We start from the raw sequence: 27,155 nt of genomic DNA, 5'->3' as shown, positions 1-27,155 counted from the left end.
TTTAAACAGCTTGGAAAATTCCAGACAATGATGTCATGGCTTTAAAGGCTTCTGATAGGCTAATTGACATAATTTGAGTCAATTGGAGGTGTACCTGTGGATGTAATTCAAGGCCTACCTTCAAGCTTAGTGCCACTTTGCTTGACATCATCGGAACATTTTTAAAAATCAGCGAATTGTAGACCTCCACAAGTCTGGTTCATCCTTGGGAACAATTTCCAAATGCCTGAAGGTACCACTTTCATCTGTACAAACAATAGTAAGCAAGTATAAACACCATGGGACCACGCAGCCGTCATACCGCTCAGGAAGGAGACGCGTTCTGTCTCCTACAGATGAACGTACTTTGGTGTGAAAAGTGCAAATCAATCCCAGAACAACAGCAAAGGACCTTATGAAGATTCTGGAGGAAGCAGGTACAAAAGTATCTATATCCACAGTAAAATCAGTCCTATATCGACATAACCTGAAAGGCCGCTCAGCAAGGAAGAAGCCACTGCTCCAATACCACCATAGAAAAGCCAGACTACGGTTTGCAACTGCACATGGGGACGAAGATCGTACTTTTTGGAGAAATGTTCTCTGGTCTGATGAAACAAAAATAGAACTGTTTGGCCATAATTACCATTGTTATGTTTGGAGGAAAAAGGGGAATGCTTGCAAGGCGAAGAACACCATCCCAACCGTGAAGCATGGGGGTGGCAGCATCATGTTGTGGGGGTGCTTTGCTGCAGGAGGGACTGGTGCACTTCACAAAATAGATGGCATCACGAGGAATTGAAAATTATGTGGATATATTGAAGCAACATCTCAAGACATCAGTCAGGAAATTAAAGCTTGGTCACAAAATACAGCTCAGTGTTCAACACCATAGTACCCACAAAGCTCATCACTAAGCTAAGGACACTGGGACTAAACATCTCCCTCTGCAACTGGATCCTGGACTTCCTGACGGGCCGCCCCCAGGTGGTAAAGGTAGGCAACAACACATCTGCGATGCTGATCCTTAACATGGGGATCCCTCAGGGCTGCGTGCCCTCAGGGGTGCATCCCCTCCTGTACTCCTTGTTCACCCACGACTGCCTGACCAAGCACGACTCCAACACAATCATTAAGTTTGCTGACGACACAACGGTGGTAGGCCTGATCACCGACAATAATGAGACAGCCTATATGGAGGAGGTCAGAGACCTGGCAGTTTGGTGCCAGGACAACAACCTCTCCCTCAATGTGAGCAAGACAAAGGAGATGATCATGGACTACAGGAAAAGGAGGGCCAAACACGCCCTCATTCACATCGACGGGGCTGTAGTGGAGCGGGGCGAGTTTCAAGTTCCTTGGTGTCCACATCACCAACAAACTATCATGGTCCAAACACACCAAAACAGTCGTGAATTGGGCACGACAACGCCTATTCCCCCTCAGGAGACTGAAAAGATTGGGCATGGGTCCTCAGATCCTCAAAAAGTTCTCCAGCTGCACCATTGAGAGCATCCTGACTGGTTGCATCACCGCCTGGTATGGCAACTGCTCGGCATCCGACGTAAGGCGCTACAAAGTGTAGTGTGTACAGCCCAGTACATCACTGGGGCCAAGCTTACTGCTATCCAGGTCCTATATACTAGGCAGTGTCAGAGGAAGGCCCAAAAAATTGTCAAAGACTCCAGTCACCCAAGTCATTGACTGTGCTCTCTGCTACCGCACGGCAAGCGATACTGGAGTGCCAAGTCTAGGTCCAAAAGGCTCCTTAACAGCTTCTGCCCCCAAGCCATTAGACTGCTGAACAATTAATCAAATGGGCACCCGGATTATTTGCATTGACACCCCCCCCCCCCCCCCCATTGTTTTTACACTGCCGCTACTCACTTTTTATTATCTATGCATAGTCACTTTACCCCTACCTACATCTACAAATTACCTCGACTAACCTGTACCCCCTCACATTGACTCGGTACCGGTACCCCCTGTATATAGCCTCATTATTGTTATTTTATTGTGTTACTTACATTTTTTGTTTTTTACGTTACTTTATTTAGTAAATCTTTTCTAAATTATATTTTCTTAAAACTGCATTGTTGGTTAATGGCTTGTAAGTAGGTTAAGGTCTACACCTGTTGTATTCTGTGCATGTGGCAAATAAAATTTGATTTGATTTGATATAGGAGTGTGTGGATCCAACTCCAGAAGTAACAGAGACCATGTCGGCTGAAACACAAGTTCGTACACCATGCAGCAGGCCAGGCCATAGAAATGCAATATCCTGACAGGAAACAAAGACAAAAGTAATGGTGAATGAAGTTTTTCTAGATGGGACTGCACTCATTGACTAGCATCTCCAGAATAGGACAAACATGTTGTAGCCTATCCGTTATTAAGCACTTGAACCAAATTATGATTAAACTGTGTGACAGGTAGGGCTGTTGCGGTGACCGTATTACCGCCACACCGGCGGTCATGAGTCATGAAGGGAGTCAAATTCCACATGATCACTTAGTCACGGTAAATAGGCTTCTCCAAGCTCAGATGCTGCTGCTGCTGCTGGTCATTAGTAGCCTACCAGACTTGCTAACTGCCTGGTACTCAGCACTCTATTGTCCCTCTAATCACTCTGACATCAATGCAAATGTGTTTCAGAAATCAAATCAACCACTTCATGCAGGAGAAAACAGAGTAATAAAAAGAGGAGGATCACATCAGCTTTCTATTGGCTAGGCCTACTATATTTATTACTCAACTTTCCTAATATTAAGCACATTGTTTATATTTACAGCAGGAGTGTAGCCTACCTGGCTGGCATGAAAATAATCCACGGGGAAAAGCGTCCTCCATTCACTATTTAAGTGCATACATGACATGTATTTTTTCCCCACTGCTCCTGTTTCGATACAGGTGCATTATAATGGTCCATTCTAAATCAAAACAAATGTCAAACATATATTTAGTATATGTAAAGACAAGATTAAATCAAGAATAGTCTCTTGTGAATTATATATGATCACTTGGTAATGATGCCAAAGATAAGAAACAATGCCTTTTTCCCCCTACTTTTTCTAATAATAGTCACACACCTCATATAGCCAAGCCCATAGGCCTATATGTTTTAATAAGGTTTATATCACACCTCATGTAGCCTAGCCCATAGGCCTATATGTTTTAATAAGGTTTATATCACACCTCATGTAGCCTAGCCCATAGGCCTATATGTTTTAATAAGGTTTATATCACACCTCATGTAGCCTAGCCCATAGGCCTATATGTTTTAATAAGGTTTATATCACACCTCATGTAGCCTAGCCCATAGGCCTATATGTTTAATAAGGTTTATATCACACCTCATGTAGCCAAGCCCATAGGCCTATATGTTTTAATAAGGTTTATATCACACCTCATGTAGCCTAGCCCATAGGCCTATATGTTTTAATAAGGTTTATATCACACCTCATGTAGCCTAGCCCATAGGCCTATATGTTTAATAAGGTTTATATCACACCTCATGTAGCCTAGCCCATAGTCCTATATGTTTTAATAAGGTTTGTATCACACCTCATGTAGCCAAGCCCATAGGCCTATATGTTTTAATAAGGTTTATATCACACCTCATGTAGCCTAGCCCATAGGCCTATATGTTTAATAAGGTTTATATCACACCTCATGTAGCCTAGCCCATAGTCCTATATGTTTTAATAAGGTTTGTATCAAATCAAATCAAATCAAATTTATTTTTATATAGCCCTTCGTACATCAGCTGATATTCTCAAAGTGCTGTACAGAAACCCAGCCTAAAACCCCAAACAGCAAGCAAAGCATGTGAAAGAAGCACGGTGGCTAGGAAAAACTCCCTAGGAAAAACTCCCTAGAAAGGCCAAAAACCTAGGAAGAAACCTAGAGAGGAACCAGGCTATGAGGGGTGGCCAGTCCTCTTCTGGCTGTGCAGGGTGGATATTATAACAGAACATGGTCAAAATGTTAAAATGTTAAAATGTTCATAAATGACCAGCATGGTCAAATAATAATAATCATAGTAGTTGTCGAGGGTGCAACAAGCACGTCCGGTGAACAGGTCAGGGTTCCATAGCCGCAGGCAGAACAGTTGAAACTGGAGCAGCAGCACGGCCAGGTGGACTGGGGACAGCAAGGAGTCATCATACCAGGTAGTCCTGAGGCATGGTCCTAGGGCTCAGGTCCTCCGAGAGAAAGACAGAAAGAGAGAAAGAGAGAATTAGAGAGAGCATATTTAAATACACACAGGACACCGGATAAGACAAGAGAAATACTCCAGATGTAACAGACTGACCCTAGCCCCCCGACACATAAACTACTGCAGCATAAATACTGGAGGCTGAGACAGGAGGGATCAGAAGACACTGTGGCCCCATCCGATGATACCCCCGGACAGGGCCAAACAGGCAGGATATAACCCCACCCACTTTGCCAAAGCACAGCCCCCACACCACTAGAGGGATGTCTCCAACCACCAACTTACCGTCCTAAGACAAGGCCGAGTATAGCCCACAACGATCTCCGCCATGGCACAACCCAAGGGGGGGGGGGGGGCGCCAACCCAGACAGGAAGACCACGTCAGTGACTCAACCCACTCAAGTGACGCACCCCTCCCATGGACGGCATGGAAGAACACCAGTAGGCCAGTGACTCAGCCTCTGTAAAAGGGTTAGAGGCAGAGAATCCCAGTGGAAAGAGGGGAACCGGCAAGGCAGAGACAGCAAGGGCGGTTCGTTGCTCCAGCCTTTCCGTTCACCTTCACACTCCTGGGCCAGACTATACTTAATCATAGGACCTACTGAAGAGATAAGTCTTCAGTAAAGACTTAAAGGTTGAGACTGAGTCTGCGTCTCTCACATTGGTAGGCAGACTATTCCATAAAAATGGAGCTCTATAGGAGAAAGCCCTACCTCCAGCCGTTTGCTTAGAAATTCTAGGGACAATTAGGAGGCCTGCGTCTTGTGACCGTAGCGTACGTGTAGGTATGTACGGCAGGACCAAATCGGAAAGATAGGTAGGAGCAAGCCCATGTAATGCTTTGTAGGTTAGCAGTAAAACCTTGAAATCAGCCCTTGCCTTAACAGGAAGCCAGTGTAGGGAGGCTAACACTGGAGTAATATGATCAAATTTTTTGGTTCTAGTCAGGATTCTAGCAGCCGTATTTAGCACTAACTGAAGTTTATTTAGTGCTTTATCCGGGTAGCCGGAAAGTAGAGCATTGCAGTAGTCCAGCCTAGAAGTAACAAAAGCATGGATTAATTTTTCTGCGTCATTTTTGGACAGAAAATTTCTGATTTTTGCAATGTTACGTAGATGGAAAAAAGCTGTCCTTGAAACAGTCTTGATATGTTCTTCAAAAGAGAGATCAGGGTCCAGAGTAACGCCGAGGTCCTTCACAGTTTTATTTGAGACGACTGTACAACCATCCAGATTAATTGTCAGATTCAACAGAAGATCTCTTTGTTTCTTGGGACCTAGAACAAGCATCTCTGTTTTGTCCGAGTTTAAAAGTAGAAAGTTTGCAGCCATCCACTTCTTTATGTCTGAAACACAGGCTTCTAGCGAGGGCAATTTTGGGGCTTCACCATGTTTCATTGAAATGTACAGCTGTGTGTCGTCTGCATAGCAGTGAAATTTAACATTATGTTTTCGAATGACATCCCCAAGAGGTAAAATATATAGTGAAAACAATAGTGGTCCTAAAACGGAACCTTGAGGAACACCGAAATTTACAATTGATTTGTCAGAGGACAAACCATTCACAGAGACAAACTGATATCTTTCCGACAGATAAGATCTAAACCAGGCCAGAACTTGTCCATGTAGACCAATTTGGGTTTCCAATCTCTCCAAAAGAATGTGGTGATCGATGGTATCAAAAGCGGCACTAAGATCTAGGAGCACGAGGACAGATGCAGAGCCTCGGTCTGACGTCATTAAAAGGTCATTTACCACCTTCACAAGTGCAGTCTCAGTGCTATGATGGGGTCTAAAACCAGACTGAAGCGTTTCGTATACATTGTTTGTCTTCAGGAAGGCAGTCAGTTGCTGTGCAACAGCTTTTTCTAAAATTTTGGAGAGGAATGGAAGATTCGATATAGGCCGATAGTTTTTTATAATTTCTGGATCAAGATTCGGCTTTTTCAAGAGAGGCTTTATTACTGCCACTTTTAGTGAGCTTGGTACACATCCGGTGGATAGAGAGCCGTTTATTATGTTCAACATAGGAGGGCCAAGCACAGGAAGCAGCTCTTTCAGTAGTTTAGTTGGAATAGGGTCCAGTATGCAGCTTGAGGGTTTGGAGGCCATGTAGCCTAGCCCACCTCATGTAGCCTAGCCCATAGGCCTATATGTTTAATAAGGTTTATATCACACCTCATGTAGCCTAGCCCATAGTCCTATATGTTTTAATAAGGTTTGTATCACACCTCATGTAGCCTAGCCCATAGTCCTATATGTTTTAATAAGGTTTATATCACACCTCATGTAGCCTAGCCCATAGGCCTATATGTTTTAATAAGGTTTATATCACACCTCATGTAGCCTAGCCCATAGGCCTATATGTTTAATAAGGTTTATATCACACCTCATGTAGCCTAGCCCATAGTCCTATATGTTTTAATAAGGTTTGTATCACACCTCATGTAGCCTAGCCCATAGGCCTATATGTTTTAATAAGCTTTATATCACACCTCATGTAGCCTAGCCCATAGGCCTATATGTTTTAATAAGGTTTATATCACACCTCATGTAGCCCAGCCCATAGGCCTATATGTTTTAATAAGGTTTATATCACACCTCATGTAGCCTAGCCCATAGGCCTATATGTTTAATAAGGTTTATATCACACCTCATGTAGCCTAGCCCATAGTCCTATATGTTTTAATAAGGTTTGTATCACACCTCATGTAGCCTAGCCCATAGGCCTATATGTTTTAATAAGGTTTGTATCACAACTAAAGTGGCCAAATAACTTGTTAAATAACTGCCATGTGCGCATTGCTGCGCTTATAATGTGAAGAAATAGCCTAATAGTTTATCAACATTTTAAGCTAAACGTTCTGATCTGTTGCATCAGCCACATTGCATAAAAACGTTTTTTTTTATGTTAGTGGTTGTATTAATTTGCAATCAATTGCATCCCACAACTGTCCCAGACTATTTTTGGAATATTTATTTCTTGCACAAAATAGAATAGGTCGACTTTTGTACTATGGGGGATAGGAGATTGACATAGGCTAGTGCTTTTTCTGTTAGGCCTACCATAATTTCCGGACTATTAAGCGCACCTGAATATAAGCCGCACCCACTGAATTTAAAAATATACTGCTCAAAAAAATAAAGGGAACACTTAAACAACACATCCTAGATCTGAATGAAAGAAATAATCTTATTAAATACTTTTTTCTTTACATAGTTGAATGTGCTGACAACAAAATCAAAATTTGCCAATCTTGGTGTTCTCTGGCAAATGCCAAACGTCCTGCACGGTGTTGGGCTGTAAGCACAACCCCCACCTGTGGACGTCGGGCCCTCATACCACCCTCATGGAGTCTGTTTCTGACCGTTTGAGCAGACACATGCAGCTTTGTGGCCTGCTGGAGGTCATTTTGCAGGGCTCTGGCAGTGCTTCTCCTGCTCCTCCTTGCACAAAGGCGGAGGTAGCGGTCCTGCTGCTGGGTTGTTGCCCTCCTACGGCCTCCTCCACGTCTCCTGATGTACTGGCCTGTCTCCTGGTAGCGCATCCATGCTCTGGACACTTCGCTGACAGGCACAGCAAACCTTCTTGCCATAGCTCGCATTGATGTGCCATCCTGGATGAGCTGCACTACCTGAGCCACTTGTGTGGGTTGTTGACTCCGTCTCATGCTACCACTAGAGTGAAAGCACCGCCAGCATTCAAAAGTGACCAAAACATCAGCCAGGAAGCATAGGAACTGAGAAGTGGTCTGTGGTCCCCACCTGCAGAACCACTCCTTTATTGGGGGTGTCTTGCTAATTGCCTATAATTTCCACCTGTTGTCTATTCCATTTGCACAACAGCATGTGAAATGTATTGTCAATCAGTGTTGCTTCCTAAGTGGACAGTTTGATTTCACAGAAGTGTGATTGACTTGGAGTTACATTGTGTTGTTTAAGTGTTCCCTTTATTTTTTTGAGCAGTGTATATATATATTATTTTGAACATAAATAAGCCGCACATGTCTATAAGCCGCAGGTGCCTACCGGTACATTGAAACAAATGAACTTTACACAGGCTTTAACGAAACACGGCTTGTAACAAAAATAAATAGGCTTTAACGAAACACGGCTTGTAACAAAAAATAAAAAATTAGCAGTAAGCTTTAGTTGTCTTTTTGCACTGACTCAATTCCTCACGCTGCTGTTTCCAACGTCTTATCATTGACTCATTAAGACCAAGCTCCCGTGCAGCAGCTCTATTTCCTTTTCCAACAGCCAGATCAATCGTCTTCAACTTGAATGCTGCATCATATGCATTTCTCTGTGTCTTTGCCATGATGAGGGTGACAAAATGACTACCGTAATCAGAATGATGGGAAGTTTGAGAGCGCTCGATTTAATCTAAACAGTAAACAAAAAAGTTGTTTGACCGTAACCCGTTTGGCAATTTCATTGGTCTAATGAAAGCTTCATGCCGCCCAAAAACTGAGCTCGTCACAGAATGTGTTTTTTTGGAGAAAGAAAAATTGAAAGCGGGAAAAATCCATATATTAGCCGTGTCATTGTTTAAGCCGCGAGGTTCAAAGCCTGGGAAAAAAGTTGCGGCTTATAGTCCGGAATTTACGGTACTCATCTTGTTGGCTGACGAAAAGTAAATATGGACAGTTCTTCCAATATCTTCAATATGTACCTCGGAAATGGATAAGGACACGCGCAGTTGCATCCCGATGTGTCTGTCTTCACTTGTAGCCTGTCAGAAAGACCCAATCATGTGACGGAGAACCATGTGACTGAGAGGCGCTTCGGATTGTGCAGCTCACTCAGGGCCAAGGGCACAACACAGCACTCCGGGCTACAAAAGGCATGGATTTTTTTAGGGTGCATTACGGCCACAAAGGAGACACCACTGTACAATTCGAGGCATTATCAACTGCTTGTCAAATTGTGAATGAGTGACTGATGTAGTGTGTACAGCCTGCGCAAGAAAACAAAGCAGAGTTCATGCCTTTCAAGTGGTTTCTTTCAAATCATCATTAGAGTCTCGTCATGCAGCCTTACAATGTATTAAAAATCAAAACATATAGCCCAACATTTGTAGAACAACTGAAGTTACATTAATAACTCTAAATTAAGTGTTTAGGAGTACCTATTTCTTTGTTAACCGCTCAACAGAGAAAAGCCGCATGTGCGCACTCCCTAAAATGTTTCTATTTTTTTCAGCTTTGTTCAATTGTATTCTTCATATTATCAAATACTATAAAATAATGCCACGGAATTATAAGTAAATCTTGGCTGTGAGAATTCTAAGCAAATCTTGTCTGCTAAATGAACTAGTGTAGCCCACAGCCATTTGGCATAGCCACATCCGGACCTAACATAGCCACATCAGGACCTAACATAGCCACATCCAGACCTAACATAGCCACATCAGTACCCAACATAGCCACATCCGGACCTAACATAGCCACATCCGGACCTAACATAGCCACATCAGGATCTAACATAGCCACATCCGGACCTAACATAGTCACATCCGGACCTAACATAGCCACATCTGAACCTAACATAGTCACATCCGGACCTAACATAGCCACATCAGGACCTAACATAGTCACATCAGGACCTACCATAGTCACATCCGGACCTAACATAGTCACATCCGGACCTAACATAGCCACATCTGAACCTAACATAGCCACATCTGGACCTAACATAGCCACATCCGGACCTAACATAGCCACATCAGGATCTAACATAGCCACATCCGGACCTAACATAGTCACATCCGGACCTAACATAGCCACATCTGAACCTAACATAGTCACATCCGGACCTAACATAGCCACATCAGGACCTAACATAGTCACTGTTCATGTTAATTTACAGTCAATTACCGTGAGACCGACAGTTATTTGCTTGACAATCACCGGCTGATGAGATTTCATGGCACCACAGCCCTAGTTACAGGACCAAAGGATTGTGCTCATTTGTCAAGTCATTCGTTAAATTAAACGTCTTATTTTAATGTTTAACATTTGTTCTTCAGCCTCGCTCGTAAAGATGTGACAGAACATTTCACAGTGCTAGACAAACTGTAAAAATTCCATCAACTGTACACAAGGACTTGGGAGGCCATCTCAATAAGACTTGCACTGACATGCATGTGTGGTTGTTAATGAATAGCTGGTTGTAGATAAAATCATTACAGTTTGGATGCCTTGTGTATAAACCTGCCCTGGGTAAACCTAACAGGCAGTTTACTGTGTAGTTGGCCATGACAAGCTGCCTAGCTAAGTCCTGACTGGCAGACAGTAGCAACCTGGGTAGTCCCGTAGCAGCAGGGCATCTGACTGTGTGGAGTCGTGTACTACAGATGTAGGGTCTTAATTTGAGCCAGTTTGCTACAGCAGGAAAATAATCCTGCAGTAACAGGAAATGTGAATTATTATGTGGATTATAATTAATGGACATTTTTGTAGGGGTTGATACATTTTTCGTAAGGGAAAAGCAAGTCTGACATTTCAAAGTGGAAATTGCCAACTTCAGAAGCCTTTTTAGACCTCAAATAAACTACAAGTTTAACATTTCCTGCATTGCAGGAAAGTTCTCCTGCAATAGGGTGATCAAATTTAGATCCTACATGTATCTGACTATGTAGAGGAGTCATGTACTATAAAAGGCTTAGGGAATGTGTTAATCACTACAGTGTTACTGTAATAGTGTTACAATGGAAGGAAAACACTTTTGGCATTAAGGGATATGTAAATGTTTGTTGAGACGCTGCAGATTTTATGAAACACTGAAAATGATTCCTATGTTTCCCAGTGCCATTAGGGCTGTTGTGTGTTATGCATTGTGTGGATCGCATAAGAATATAGACTGTATAAAGCGTTAAATTGATCAGCCGCCGATAAGCCTGTTCTATAGTTTGTCTTTTAGTTTCTCTCTCTCCCACCTCTCCCTCCTCTTTCCCACTCACCCACTCACTCACTCACTCACTCACTCACTCACTCACTCACTCACTCACTCACTCACTCACTCACTCACTCACTCACTCACTCACTCACTCACTCACTCACTCACTCACTCTGTCTCTCCCTTTCTGGAAGCTGTTAAAAGGTGGAGAGCCTACGCCCACTGCCTGTCATTACTACTGATGCAGGTCCCAACACATTTCTCCCTCCACTGCCAACATCAGAGATCTGCATGCTGCCTGGGAAAATACGAGTCTGAAAAACACAGCTCTGTCTATGTCCTTAGTCTGCATGTGAGGAAAGAAGGGATTGATATAGGTTTAAAATACTTATTTTGAGGTTTGACTTTTTCAGATTTGAAGAGGTTAACAGCTTCCTAAATACTAGCCTTTATTGTTGAGAGGTTGAACGCCTGTGTGTGTGTCTGTCAGTCAAAGCCCAAAGTAGAGATCATGACCACATTAAATCAGGGTCACTGTCCAAGGGCACTGCCCCCCCCCAAAAAAAAAAATATTGAGGGATTATGACATTATTCTTCTTTAGAGAGAGATCTGTAGAGCGAGAGTGAGACAAAAAGACACATACAGAGACACAGAGTGACAGGGATGTAGAATTTCACCTCTGTGTTTGTCTTGCTAACCTGCTCTCCGATTTCTATCTTCACATGCCTGCTTGTCTAATAGTCTGTGTACTGGTCCAATGGTCTTTTTCTGCTTGTCTAATAGTCTGTGTACTGGTCCAATGGTCTTTTTCTGCTTGTCTAATAGTCTGTGTACTGGTCCAATGGTCTTTTTCTGCTTGTCTAATAGTCTGTGTACTGGTCCAATGGTCTTTTTCTGCTTGTCTAATAGTCTGTGTACTGGTCCAATGGTCTTTTTCTGCTTGTCTAATAGTCTGTGTACTGGTCCAATGGTCTTTTTCTGCTTGTCTAATAGTCTGTGTACTGGTCCAATGGTCTTTTTCTGCTTGTCTAATAGTCTGTGTACTGGTCCAATGGTCTTTTTCTGCTTGTCTAATAGTCTGTGTACTGGTCCAATGGTCTTTTTCTGCTTGTCTAATAGTCTGTGTACTGGTCCAATGGTCTTTTTCTGCTTGTCTAATAGTCTGTGTACTGGTCCAATGGTCTTTTTCTGCTTGTCTAATAGTCTGTGTACTGGTCCAATGGCCTTTTTCCTTTTCTTTTTGTTACCTCACTCTCTGTGTATCCTTCCAGTGTGTGAGTGGAACACAGCTTCTGCTAGGAGATCTAAACCTTTTTGTCACAGGTGGTAGTGCACTCTCCCCGTAACCACAGGGTTGTTGATTCAAGCCCCAATCTTGTTTTTCCCCCGCAATCACTACCAGACCTGGGTTCAAATGCATGTGTTTTTGAGTATTTGTTATTTAAAGAAAGAAGACGAGTAGGCGGCCAGTACGTTGCAATACACTTTTGTGAACTATTAACAAAATGTACACTGAACAAAAATATAAGCGCAACATGTAAAGCGTTGGTCCCATGTTTCATGAGCTGAAATAAAATATCCCAGACATTTTCCATACGCTCAAAAAGCAAATTTCTCTCAAATGTTGTGCAAAATGTCTTTACATCCCTGTTAGTGAGCATTTTATCCTTTGTCAAAATAATCCATCCACCTGACAGGTGTCGTATATCAAGAAGCTGATTAATGAGCATGATCATTACACAGGTGCACCTCGTGCTGGGGACAATACAAGGCCACTCTAAAATGTGCACAGAAGTCTCAAGTGCAATTGGCATGCTGACTGCAGGAATGTCCACCTGAGCTGTTGCCAGATAATTTAATGTTAATTTCTCTACCATAAGCCGCCTCCAACATCGTTATAGAGAATTTGGCTGAGGAGTATTTCTGTCTGTAATAAAGCCCTTTTGTGGGGAAAAACTCATTCTGATTGGCCCACCCCTGTGGGTCGGCCTGTTTCCCAAGTGTGTGGGCCTATGCCCTCCCAGGCCCACCCATGGCTGCGCCCCTGCCTTTCATGGGAAATCCATAGATTAGGGCCTGATTTCCTTATATTCAAAATCTCAGAAATTGTTTCATTTTGTGTTTATATATTTTTTCAGTATATTTACAAAATAATACATATGGGAGGAATCATCATAGTTCATCAGGACACACAACTGCAATGCGTTTCGACTAGTAGAGTCTTCCTTATTTAAATATAATTTCCTGTGTATTTAAGTATTTTCAAATACACATGCCAAAACAAGTAGCCTACTTTTATTTGAGTATTTTAATGGTTATTTGTGAGAGAAAATAAATAGTTGACCAAATTGTATTTGAAGGTATTTTTAAATACTTATTTCAAATAAAAAATAAATAATACCAGGGTTAAATGCATGGGAGTGTATTTGAGTAAGTGTATTTCCCAATGCATTCTGATTTTCAACTACTTGTTTTTTCAAATAAAAGTTATCTGTATACTTGTTTTGAAATGTATTGAAAACTAATTGAAATACCTGAAATAGTATTTGATCCCAGGTCTGATCACTACAACAACACTGACTACACTGTTTTCTCTTATGTTGTGTTTCAGAACTCCATGAAGGTGATGTTCAAGTGCTTGTGGAAGAACTGTGAAAAGGTCCTCAGCACCTCTTCAGGGATCCAGAGACACATCCGAACCGTCCACCTGGGGTAAGGCACCAATCAATCACAGAGACAGATATAGGTCAACTGCTGTAGATATGGAATCACAATTGTTGAATGGGTAATTGTTGTAACCAATCACTGCACTCAGATCACATGAGGACCAATAAGAGAGCAGATATTTATTATATAGAGCCATTATTGCATTGAACTCCCTTCCATCTCATATTGCTCAAATAAACAGCAAACTTGTTTTCAAAAAACAGATAAAGCAACACCTCACAGCACAACAACTCTCGGCACTACGCCTCTCCCCTATTTGACCTAGATAGTTTGTGTATGTATTGATATGTAGGCTACATAGCTAAATTGATGTAGTTCTGTCCTTCAGCTGTTCTTGTCTATTAATGTTCTGTATTATGTCATGTTTCATGTTTTGTGTGGACCCCAGGAAGAGTAGCTGTTGCTTTCGCAACAGCTAATGGGGATCCTAATAAAATACGAAATACCAGATATAATATAGTTCACTCTATTAGCTGAAGTTTGGTCAGAATATCTACTATCAGTGAGGAGCTAGTATTGTGGAGTATGTGCTACATTGGAAGCTCTGTCTCTCCATGGGCTCTGTTTGTTATGACTTCTTAATATGATTAGGTTTGTTAGTCTAGGATCCACTTACAAAGGGAAGCAGGGTGGAGGAGGGAAGCATATCAACACATGAGGAGGTTTCGCTGGTGTGTTTTTATAGCCTCCTGTTGCTATCCTGCACTCTCTGTCAGTCATTAAAGGCTTTGACCAATCAAGTTCATAAGCTCAGTGGCTCTGCAGCCTGTGTATCACTGCCCTCTGCTGGTTAGAGAAGACTCAGCTCCTCATTATAAAGCTAGTAGTGGCTTGGTATGAAGAATTATAATGCCTTATAAGCATTTTCATAACACCTTATTAATGCAGCTGTAGAGTATTATGAGGTGGTATATTGACTGAATATATGATGGGCAATGAATGTGATTATAAGGCATTATAAGCTTTCATTATAAGCTACTTCATGTATGTCACCCTCCTGCGATGCAGGCGGAACTGCGACTCGGACTACAGCGACGGGGAGGAGGACTTCTACTACTCGGAGATCGAGGTCAACATGGACAGCCTATCAGAGGGCTTATCCAGCCTCACGCCCACCTCCCCCACCACTTCCGGCCCTCCCCCCATTTTCCCACCCGTCTCCCTCACCGCCTGTCTCCCTCGCTCTGAGCCCTCCCACATCGCCATGAGGGGGACACCTAGCCACGCCCCCACCCTACTCAGCCAATCAGCTCCCTCCACGCTCTGCCATATTCGAACTGACCACGCATACCAGGTAAGAACAGTCATGCACGTTCATACACCTTATTCTCCAGTGGCTGTGGTACTCTCTGTTGCTATAAACGGTGCTATCTAGACCTTAAAAGGATTCTTCCGCTGTCCACGTAGGAGAACCCTTTTGGTTCCATGTAGAAACCGTTTGGTTCCTGGTAGAACTCTTTTTGGTTCCATGTAAACTCAGCAAAAAAATAAACGTCCTCTCGCTGTCAACTGCGTTTATTTTCAGCAAACTTAACATGTGTAAATATTTGTATGAACATAACAAGATTCAACAACTGAGACATAAACTGAACAAGTTCCACAGACATGTGACTAACAGAAATGGAATAATGTGTCCCTGAACAAAGGGGGGTTCAAAATCAAAAGTAACATTAAGTATCTGGTGTGGCCACCAGCTGCATTAAGTACTACAGTGCATCTCCTCCTCATTGACTGCACCAGATTTGCCAGTTCTTGCTGTGACTTGTTACCCCACTCTTCCACCAAGGCACCTGCAATTTCCCGGACATTTCTGGGCAGAATGGCCCTAGCCCTCACCCTCCGATCCAACAGGTCCCAGACATGCTCAATGGGATTGAGATCTGGGCTCTTCACTGGCCATGGCAGAACACATGCATTCCTGTCTTGCAGGAAATCACGCACAGAACGAGCAGTATGGCGGGTGGCATTGTCATGCTGGAGGGTCACGTCAGGATGAGCCTGCAGGAAGTGTACCACGAGGGAGGATGTCTTCCCTGTAACGCACAGCATTGAGATTGCCTGCAATGATAACAAGTTCAGTCCGATGATGCTGTGATACACCGCCCCAGACCATGAAGGACCCTCCACCTCCAAATCGATCCCGCTCCAGAGTACAGGCCTCGGTGTAACGCTCATTCCTTCGGCGATAAACGCGAATCCGACCATCAACCCTGGTGAGACAAAACCGCGACTCGTCAGTGAAGAGCACTTTTTGCCAGTCCTGTCTGGTCCAGCGATGGTGGGTTTGTGCCCATAGGCGACATTGTTGCTGGTGATGTCTGGTGAGGACCTGCCTTACAACAGGCCTGCAAGCCCTCAGTCCAGCCTCTCTCAGCCTATTACGGACAGTCTGAGCACTGATGGAGGGATTGTGCATTCCTGATGTAACTCGGACAGTTGTTGTTGCCATCCTGTACCTGTCCCGCAGGTGTGATGTTCGGGTGTACCGATCCTGTGCAGGTGTTGTTACACGTGGTGTGCCACTGCGAGGACAATCAGCTGTCCGTCCTGTCTCCCTGTAGCGCTGTCTTAGGCATCTCACAGTATGGACATTGCAATTTATTGCCCTGGCCACATCTGCAGTCCTCATGCCTCCTTGCAGCATGCCTAAGGCACGTTCACGCAGATGAGCAGGGACCCTGGGCATCTTTCTTTTGGTGTTTTTCAGTCAGTAGAAAGGCCTCTTTAGTGTCCCAAGTTTTCATAACTGTGACCTTAATTGCCTTCCGTCTGTAAGCTGTTAGTGTCTTAACGACCGTTCCACAGGTGCATGTTCATTAATTGTTTATGGTTCATTGAACAATCATGGGAAACAATTTGTAAGTCGCTCTGGATAAGAGCGTCTGCTAAATGACTTAAATCTAAATGTAAATGTAAACAGTGTTTAAATCCTTTAAAATGTTTACAAATCATCTTTTCAGGGTCCTGAAAAAGGGACATTTCTTTTTTTAGAACCCTTTCCACAGAGGGTTCTACATGAAACCCAAAAGGGTTCTACCTGGCACCAAGGAGGGTTCTACTTGGAACCAAAAAGGGTTCTCCTATGGGGACAGCTGTAGAACCCTTTTGTAACCCAGAGACTGTCCAGGGATGGGTAAAATCCCAACATACAATTACAAAATACCATGAAGATCAATGTATGAAAATAAACTACAAAATACATGTATTTTAAAATACAGAAATACGTTTGCAAGTAGCCGGCCTGAACAGCAACAACATTCTCAAACATTCTCAAACATTCTCGGAAATGACTTCTTGAGTTATCTTAGATTAATTCTGACTATTTTGAGAAAATGTATACTGGCTACCACATCTCAAGATGGACAAACAGTACTATTGCCTATTTGTAGAATATTAGTGAAAACATCAAAACTATGAAATAACACATATGGAATCATGTATTAACCCAAAAAGTGTTAAACAAATAAAAATATATTTTATATTTGAGATTCTTCAAAGTATCCACCCTTTGCCTTGATGGCAGCTTTGCACACTCTTGGCATTTTCTCAACCAGCTTCATGAGAAATGCTTCTCCAACATTCTTGAAGGAGTTCCCATATATGCTGAGCACGTGATGGCTGCTTTTCCTTCACTCTACCGGTCCAACTCATCGCAAACCATATGATGCAGCACTCAATCACTCTCCTTCTTGGTCAAATGATAGTCCCACTATGTGCAAACCAGATGGGATGGCATATCGCTGCAGTAGGCATGCTGGTTAAGTGTACCTTGAATTCTAAATAAATCACAGACAGTGTCACCTGCAAAGCACCCCCACACCATCACACCTCCTCCTCCATGCTTCATGGTGGGAACCACACATGCGGACATAATCCGTTCACCTACTCTGCGTGTCACAAAGACACGGCGGTTGGAACCAAAAATCGAATATTTGGACTGTTCAGTTTCATCATAGCGCTTGATAGTTTTTGCGAATGCACTTGAAAAAACGTTCATTTTCCGTATTGACTCACCTTCATGTCTTAAAGTAATGATGGACTGTTGTTTCTCTTTGCTTTTTTGAGCTTTTCTTGCCATTGCAAATGCATATACTCCAGAATGTTATGAAGTGATCAGATGAATTGCAATTAATTGCAAAGTCCCTCTTTGCCATGCAAATGAACTGAATATTTACACTGCATTTCAGCCCTGCCACAAAAGGACCAGCTGACATCATGTCAGTGATTCTCTCGTTAACACAGTTGTGAGTGTTGACGAGGACAAGGCTGGAGATCACTCTGTCATGCTGATTGAGTTCGAATAACAGACTGGAAGCTTCAAAAGGAGGGTGGTGCATGGAATCATTGTTCTTCCTCTGTCAACCATGGTTACCTGCAAGGAAACACGTGCCGTCATCATTGCTTTGCACAAAAGGTCTTCACAGGCAAGGATATTTCTGCCAGTAAGATTGCACCTAAATCAACCATTTATCGGATCATCAAGAACTTCAAGGAGAGTGGTTCAATTGTTGTGAAGAAGGCTTCAGGGTGCCCAAGAAAGTCCAGCAAGCACCAGGACCGTCTCCTAAAGTTGATTCAGCTGCGGGATCGGGGCGCCACCAGTACAGAGCTTGCCCGGGAATGGCAGCAGGCAGGTATGAGTGCATCTGCATGCACAGTGAGGCGAAGACTTTTGGAGGATGGCCTGTTGTCAAGAAGGGCAGCAAAGAAGCCACTTCTCTCCAGGAAAAACATCAGGGACAGACTGATATTCTGCAAAAGGTACAGGGATTGGACTGCTGAGGACTGGGGTAAAGTAATTTTCTCTGATGAATCCCCTTTCCGATTGTTTGGGGCATCCGGAAAAAAGCTTGTCCGGAGAAGACAAGGTGAGCGCTACCATCAGTCCTGTGTCATGCCAACAGTAAAGCATCCTGAGACCATTCATATGTGAGGTTGCTTCTCACCCAAGGGAGTGGGCTCACTCACAATTTTGCCTAAGAACACAGCCATGAATAAAGAATGGTACCAACACATCCTCCGAGAGCAACTTCTCCCAACCATCCAGGAACAGTTTGGTGACGAACAATGCCTTTTCCAGCATGATGGAGCACCTTGCCATAAGGAAAAAGTGATAACTAAGTGTCTCGGGGAACAAAACATTGATATTTTGGGTCCATGGCCAGGAAACTCCCCAGAGCTTAATCCCATTGAGAACTGGTGGTCAATCCTCAAGAGGTGGGTGGACAAACAAAACCCACAAATTCTGACAAACTCCAAGCATTGATTATGCAAGAATGGGCTGCCATCAGTCAGGATGTGACCCAGAAGTTAATTGACAGCATGCCAGGGCGAATTGCAGAGGTCTTAAAAAAGAAGGGTCAACACTGCAAATATTGACTCTTTGCATCAACTTCATGTAATTGTCAATAAAAGCCTTTGACACTTATGAAATGCTTGTAATTATACTTCAGTATTCCATAGTAACATCTGACAAAAATATCTAAAGACACAAAAACAGCAAACTTTGTGGAAATTAATATTTTTGTCATTCTCAAAACTTTTGGCCGCGACTGTAGTTTAGCCCAGTGTAATACAAATGACAAAATACTCAGAAGTAATTGAAATACATATTTCAAATACATGTAACAGAAATACTGGCCATCTCTGAGACTGATATGTAGCTGTCATCTACTTCATGACGATAATGTTTTGGTTCCCCTGGTCTGTTTCTGTGTCATTAATGTCCATGAAACTGAGCTGTGCACAGGCTTAATGCTGCACACCAGATGAATAGGTTTCTTTAGATGAGTTAGTCTCCTCTCTTTTACTCCATCTTCTCTCTGTGTAGTAACTATCTCCCTTTTCTTTCTGGATCATTCTTTGTCGATCAACCTCCCTCGACCACAACTCATTCACCCTTTCTCTCACCTCCTCTCTCCCCCACCTTTTTCTATCTCCCCCCTCTCTCTCTCTCTCTCTCTCTCTCTCTCCTTCCTCATCCTCTCTCTGTCTCTCACTGTGTTGCGGTGCTATGTTTTCCAGGCCACTGCTCCTGTGAGTATTCCTGTGTGTTCGGAGCAGGTTGGTGGGAATGATGGGATTGGGAATGGGGATGGGATCAGTGTGTCCTGGCAGTCCTCTCCTGTCATTTTTAAAGGCTTACCGGTGAGCAGGCTGCTTTCTCTCCTTCTCTCTTTATCCTCATGTTCTCTCTCTCTTTTATCACTCCCCACATCTCTTCTACCTCTTTCACTCTGTTGCTCTTCCACCTGTCATATTTCTCACCCTCTCACATCTCCCTCTTCTCCCCACCCCATCGCTCTCTCACCTCTCTACTCCCACTCCCTCGCTCCTCCAGCCCCAATTTTTTTTAAACTTCTCTCGTTCCCCACTCCAGCCAGGCTAGCTGTTTTCTCCTCCTTTCTTCTACATCTCTCTTCCTCTACCTCATAGCCCTGGAGGGTTGTCTTCTATCTAGACATGTTGTCTTCAGGGCTGAACTAGGATCAGGTCCTCTTGTCTTCTATCTAGACATGTTGTCTTCAGGGCTGAACTAGGATCCGGTCCTCTTGTCTTCTATCTAGACATGTTGTCTTCAGGGCTGAACTAGGATCAGGTCCTCTTGTCTTCTATCTAGACATGTTGTCTTCAGGGCTGAACTAGGATCAGGTCCTCTTGTCTTCTATCTAGACATGTTGTCTTCAGGGCTGAACTAGGATCCGGTCCTCTTGTCTTCTATCTAGACATGTTGTCTTCAGGGCTGAACTAGGATCAGGTCCTCTTGTCTTCTATTTAGATATGTTGTCTTCAGGGCTGAACTAGGTTCAGTTCCTCTTGTCTTCTATCTAGACATGTTGTCTTCAGGGCTGAACTAGGATCCGGTCCTCTTGTCTTCTATCTAGACATGTTGTCTTCAGGGCTGAACTAGGATCAGGTCCTCTTGTCTTCTATCTAGACATGTTGTCTTCAGGGCTGAACTAGAATCAGGTCCTCTTGTCTTCTATCTAGACATGTTGTCTTCAGGGCTGAACTAGGATCAGGTCCTCTTGTCTTCTATCTAGACATGTTGTCTTCAGGGCTGAACTAGGATCAGTTCCTCTTGTCTTCTATCAAGACATGGTGTCTTTAGGGCTGAACTAGGATCAGTCCCTCTTGTTGTCTTCTATCTAGACTTGTTGTCTTCAGGGCTGAACTAGGATCAGGTCCTCTAGATTTATTTCTGGTCAGGAAAATCTTAGGGCACTAGGTGAAAACCGTAATGATTGCTGCTATGCTGTGATTGATTGGTAGAATGCCCTTTGACCTGTGCTTGCCCCTGCAGGGCCCTTTGACTCACACCCGCACGGTGAGCTTCGGGGAGAAGAGACAGCCTGCTCTTCACACACACACTACCATCAGCAAGACACCCCCCTCTACAGCCCCCCTGCCCAAATCAGCACCAGGAACCAGGTACTCAGAGTGTATGGGTGTGTGTGTGTGGACCCTTCCTTTGTGAGTGTATTTATCAACTTCATGGGAGTGTAGTGTAAAGTCTAACTGTGTGTCATATCTTTGATTACCAAGGAAACCCCGCGGAGAGGCAAAAAAGTGCCGGAAGGTGTACGGCATGGAGAAGAGGGACATGTGGTGCACAGCCTGCCGTTGGAAAAAAGCCTGTCAGCGATTCAATGATTGAACCCCACTACATCACTGTGATGGACTCTTCCTCTGCCAGAGCTTCACTGAGGTGGAGTCTTCCACTGGGGAGATGTGGGTGTTCTCCCTGATGAAGCTGCTTAGAGCACGCACTGCTTCCTCCTGACCAGCAGGGGTCTCTCTGCTTGCTTCTCTTAATCCTCAGACAGCTAAACACACGAAACACAAAAACAAATGGATGAAAAAGGAAAAAAAATTATAATAATTGTGAAAAAAGTATATGGCTTTGGAAGCATAGGTAATCCAAAAAATGATTATTCAAAACGTGATTCAGAATGAAAGTTTTGTTTTGTACTTTCTAATTTTGCATGCCTTCACTGTAGGGCAGTGGTTGAAGATTTCAGATAAGCATTTTGGTATTGTGCACTTTCAACATGTTCTTTGCTGGTCCGAGTATCATGGAAGCTACTGTGTTTGAGTCTATAAGATCCTGAAACCACTCTCTTGTCAGCATCTTTCAATGCACCTCTTGTTGACGTTTTAGAACTAAAACCAGATTCACTTTGTGGCGTATATTTGAATGGATCGTTTCAACAGAGGTGCATTGAAAGATGCTGACAAGAGATTTCAACGGTCACGTTTCAAATTTCACTCTTTTGAAACGGGCAGTATGTCTGCCAAAGGAAAACAGACACAGAATCTCTCTAAATTCACTCAGAATTGAGATGTCGCTTTTATTAAGACGCAAGTTTGTTATTGATATAACACATCACATGCTCTTATGGGAATTCAACTAAAAAATTCCAATCTCTTTCTTTGGGAAGTAAATAATGCATAGCTACACACCATAAGCTTCCTGCTTCCTGCATCTGTTGCTTATTCCATCTGCTGGCACCAAATGTCACACTTTGAACCTTCAGATTGTTCAGCGTACATGTACTGTTTATAGTTTCTCTTCCTAGACCTCTACACAGATATGCACCTTTCAGAAACAACACATCTTTCAACAGACCACATGTACATTTTGCAACCACACTGTTCACTCTCATTCCTCACATTTAACAGTTTATTTTCAGTGATTAGTTCCCAAGGTAACTACTGTAGTAGGGTTTGGACAGTCTGGTCTTGCTTTGATTAATCAGCTCTATTGTTGATTACAGTTATCAATAACAACATCAAGCCCTCCTGTAGCATTACTTGCTACTTAGTGTTCTAAAATCAATTTTCTGTGTACGTTCATAGAAATAAAATGTTGTTCTCTGTGGGTACTATACCTAGTCCTACTCAACCCCGACTCCCAGTTACTGCTCTTAACTGGTATCTAAGGGTGTTGAAATGTAAGTGTTTTTCTCAGAGGGAATATTTGCGTCCCATGAATTGTACCTGGATTTCTGATCAGACACAATTATATGGATGTATATTTTTACACAGATAATTTTTTTTACTTTAGCTACTTTAAAAAAAAAATTGTTGCCAGCTCTTTGAATGTAGTTTCTGCTGCCTCTCTCTCTCTCTCTCTCTGCTCCCAATATACTCTCTCTCGGCGCCCAACACACACATTCTCTCTCTCTCTCTCTCTCTCTCTCTCTCTCTCTCTCTCTCTCTCTGCTCCCAACACACACTCTCTCTCTCTCTCTCTCTCTCTCTCTCTCTCTCTCTCTCTCTCTCTCTCTCTCTCTCTCTCTCTCTCTCTCTCTCTCTCTAACTCTCTCTCTCCCAATACTGACTACTAGCCATGCCACAAGTTACAACAACAGGACACATACATGCATGGTGCTACTTGTCCTCTTTCCTTAGGTTACCTTCAACCTGTTCTATGACAATGGACACAATCCATGTCTTTCCATTCTTTGGCCATGTGACAATCTGTTGTCATAGTGACATCTCGGTTCTCAGCTGATGGCAGTCACATATTCTAATTGGTGTGACATTAGTAGGCCATTCTAAGACAGCTGGGAATGACTGTCATTTGTTGTTATTTGGGGACAACAAACAAACAATCAAACCCACTGGATTAATTTTAGCATGCCCTGTCAGTCTTTTCCTTGACAACCATCACCAACAGACATGGTCCTGCTCATTGGCTGGTAACCCTGTCCGTCAGACATTATGTCCAGTAGTGTTTGAGAGAAGCTGGTTCTTACAGTAAGTAGCTCACTGGTCAGACTGGAGAGTATTTAATGGTCAGAAACTTCACTAAGTGCCATTGAAAAGAACATTATGAGGAAACAGGATTTACCTAAATAAATTGCACTAACTTGCGCTGCACAAAGACTTCCTTTTATACATGGATTTTATACACACAGATTTTGAAGTGAAATTAAATTTGAGGTTGTTTTATTTTGGATCGTCACTGCCTTGGTGTCAAAATGGGGTTTCAGGGATGGGGCTTCTACACCTCTTGGGTCCCCCCATAAGAACTTTTTGAACTGGTATGTTTAGCTCTCTCTCTCTGTGTGGTGTACGCAGCCCAATGGTGCCAACAATATTGTCTGGAATCGTGTGGTACTGCATAGTACAGCGGCACTTTGTGCGTCTGGGTTTCCCCTAGACTTTTCTATTGTGCTGGTGCACCAAGAAGACCCCTGAAGTCACATCTCAGATGGTCTGCCCTAACTTGGAAATATATGGGGAAACACTGGTCCAGAGGTAGCCCTCAGTTAGTCAATGGTTGCTTGTTGTCTTCTTAAGAACAGATAAATCATGGTGTTTCAACACTATGGGCTTTCCGTAGCATACTCATACACTGCTTTCACAAGAATTTAGTTTAGTCTTCCTTCCTTAAGTAGCATACTCATACACTGCTTTCACAAGAATTTAGTTTAGTCTTCCTTCCTTAAGTAGCATACTCATACACTGCTTTCACAAACATTTAGTTTAGTCTTCCTTCCTTAAGTAGCATACTCATACACTGCTTTCGCAAGAATGTAGTTTAGTCTTCCTTCCTTAAGTAGCATACTCATACACTGCTTTCACAAGAATTTAGTCTTCCTTTGCCTAAAAGGCGCTTGCCTTTTTCACACTTTATTGAGATGAGGTAGTGTACAGAGAATAGGTTTTCTTTCCGGACCTGACTCTTCTCCACCAATCGAAACATCGATCTTGTCTTTGGTCCTACTGGCAGCAGATTGGCCATTCATACGTTTGAGTACTTTTCAGACCAATCTAGTCTATCGTTCTCAATCTCATTCACACCCCTATGCCTGCCACAAAACCCGCCTCTTGTATTTAATTGCACTAAAGTGGTTTTATGGGTCATTGGCCAGGGCTAATGAAGGGGAACACGCTTTATCCACTTGCTACTACCTACATTGACAAACTGGATGAATCTAAGGAAAGCCTCACCCACAGTAAATTGACCTGGTATAGAATAGGGTAGGGTCAGGTGGGTTTGAGTGATAACTGCCATCCCTATGGCTGTTTTTAGGAGACCTGAGGTTTTGGATGGTAGAGAGAGGGCTGATTGGGTGTGTTTCTTTGTGATAGGTGGAGAAAGAGTGGGACAAGCAGTGACGATTATTAGAGATCGATTTGTAGTTTCAGGGCTTTCCTGTACATATGCAACGTAAAGAAAACCCTGAAACTTTTTTCATATATTGTTGTTTGTCTGTTAAACAAAAATGAAACTTTGTAAGGTAAAATTGCTCAGATTTTTGGTGTGCGTATTTGAGAAGCTATAGTGAATATAACATACACATATATTGCAGTTCAGGGGAAAAGTGGCGAAAAAACGTAGATGAATGTAAAACCTACAAAAAGAAAAGCTTGTTTTTTTCTTTCTTGTTGTAACGCTGGCTAGTTTCTACTGCCGGTAGAAAACTGTTAGTGCACTCTGATAGAATGACGGCACAAACAGCACAAACTGTCATTCTGTTGCCAAATTTTGCATCTGCACTGTTCTTCAAGTAAATGTGTTTTTGTAAAATGTTCAGTGGAAATTGTTCAAAGTAGTCCTTGAGCATAGAGTTGTATGGTTTGTTTATCTTTGCAATCATTGGTTTTGTTTGACATACATTTTAAAGTGAAAAATCTTAGTCTCAGCATAATTCTGTTACTGTGGAATCGCCCTTAACCTTCTTACATTGTGCAATGAGACGCTTTAATTCTAACAAGAACTAACTTGACCTTTTGGTGACCTTTCTGTGAGCCACCTGGTGTGATTTATTATGAATGCATTTGTTGGCATGTAGGCCTTTATTTAGGCTGTTATAAGGAGTCATGAACTGTTATGAATGCTTATAGCAGGCCATATACTGCACTACTTTAATGCATATATTGAATGTGTTTATAAAGGTGTTATGCATTTGTTAAAGTGGTCAGAACCCACTGGACAAAAACTGGTTGAATCAACATTGTTTCCACGTCTTTTCAACAAAAACAGTAAATGTGATAACTTTTGAATCAACGTGGAAAACTGATTGGATTTGTAAAATGTAAGGGAATTTTGTAATTTTTTCACACAACTTTTAAACTAGATTCAATAACATGGTGAAATGTTTTGTTGATTTCACGTTGAATTCACGTTAGTTGACAACTCAACCAAATGTAAATCACGACTAGACGTTGAAATGACGTCTGTAGCCAGTGTGTAGGAACCGTGAGCTGTTGTGAATGCTTATGGCAAGTCTTATAATACACTATGGAGTGATCGACTGTGCTAAAAATGCAGTCATAATGTATTGTACACAGGCGTTTCAGAAAATGTGCTACCTACTTTTTCTGTCTCCCTGCCAAATAAGTATTTATCAGAATACATGTTGTCATTGTCTTTTGTGGGAGACAAATCACCTAGGCGGCTCGGGGATTCAAACTCACAAACTTTCGGTTATTGGCCCAACACTCTTAACTGCTAAGCTACCTGCTACCAAATTGTACCTGTACCTTTCCCTCTCACAACTTCAGTGACTGACTCTCTTCCTCTCTATCTCCCAATCTATTTTTCTCCATTTTTTTATTTTTTTCCCCTGTCTCTCTCTTTTAAGCTATCAGAATTGACTGTAAGTCCCCTCCAAAGTCAATACCCAGTATATTAAGCTAACCGAGCCCTTGAAATGTGCAGAAAGAAAGCCTTTATTTCCTAATGTTACATCATTCTATCCGTTGTTTGCTCGTTGAAAGTCCATGTTGATGAGTCCAGCCCAGCAGATCAGCAGCAGCAAAGCCAATGGAGCTCCATTCAAATCAAATGTAACACATCGTCATCACCATGGTAGCTCCACTCAACTCTGTGCTTTTTCTTCTATCGTGCTCTTAAACAACACACCAATTTGATCTGTTTGTCTTTCTGTCACTGCTTCACCTCTTTTATCTGTCTGACTGTTTTTCTCTTGCTGTGCTCTGTCAGAGCATTATGGTTGGTGGGAGGGAAACATACTTTATTTTGGTTGCTTTATTATCTTGTTCATATTGATTGATTGATTGATTGATTGATTGATTGATTGATTGATTGATTGATTGATTGATGTTCTCTCATTATGTCTGGTGTAGAAGTGTTTTATTGCTCATGTCTGTCTGACATGTGCTCGAGTGGATGGGTGACTTGATGTCATGACGATGATGTGATGTAAATGTGATGGAGAGAAAATAAATGCGAATGGATTGGAATATGTATTCTCATGCTTTCTCTCGCTTCTCTGTGTGTGTGTCTCGGTGTGTGTCTCTGTGTGTGTCTGTGTGCGTGTCTGTGTGTGTGTGTCTCTCTGTGTGTCTCTG

General features: G+C 42.7%; 1 protein-coding gene across 3 annotated transcripts in view; it reads left to right on the top strand.

The window, feature by feature from the left end:
• Positions 1 to 27,047, top strand: part of LOC106566587 (zinc finger protein 704) — a 116,012-nt gene extending 88,965 nt beyond the window's left edge. For 2 of the 3 annotated variants that reach the window (XM_082959883.1, XM_014134727.3), the window contains exons 5-9: positions 13,711 to 13,811; positions 14,835 to 15,120; positions 19,851 to 19,973; positions 21,130 to 21,257; positions 21,372 to 27,047. In XM_082959883.1, the coding sequence (XP_082816009.1) occupies positions 13,711 to 13,811; positions 14,835 to 15,120; positions 19,851 to 19,973; positions 21,130 to 21,257; positions 21,372 to 21,483 (750 nt within the window). In that variant the 3' untranslated portion in view covers positions 21,484 to 27,047. The remainder of the gene's footprint in view (positions 1 to 13,710; positions 13,812 to 14,834; positions 15,121 to 19,850; positions 19,974 to 21,129; positions 21,258 to 21,371) is intronic. The other variant, XM_082959882.1, reaches the window with a different exon arrangement.
• Positions 27,048 to 27,155: the final 108 nt, after the last annotated feature.

The sequence above is a fragment of the Salmo salar genome, chromosome 13 (genome assembly GCF_965601325.2).
Source record: "Salmo salar chromosome 13, fSalSal1, whole genome shotgun sequence".
Lineage (NCBI taxonomy): Eukaryota > Metazoa > Chordata > Actinopteri > Salmoniformes > Salmonidae > Salmo > Salmo salar.
Note: the sequence above shows the minus strand (reverse complement) of the source record. Positions and strands in the feature narration are given on the sequence as shown.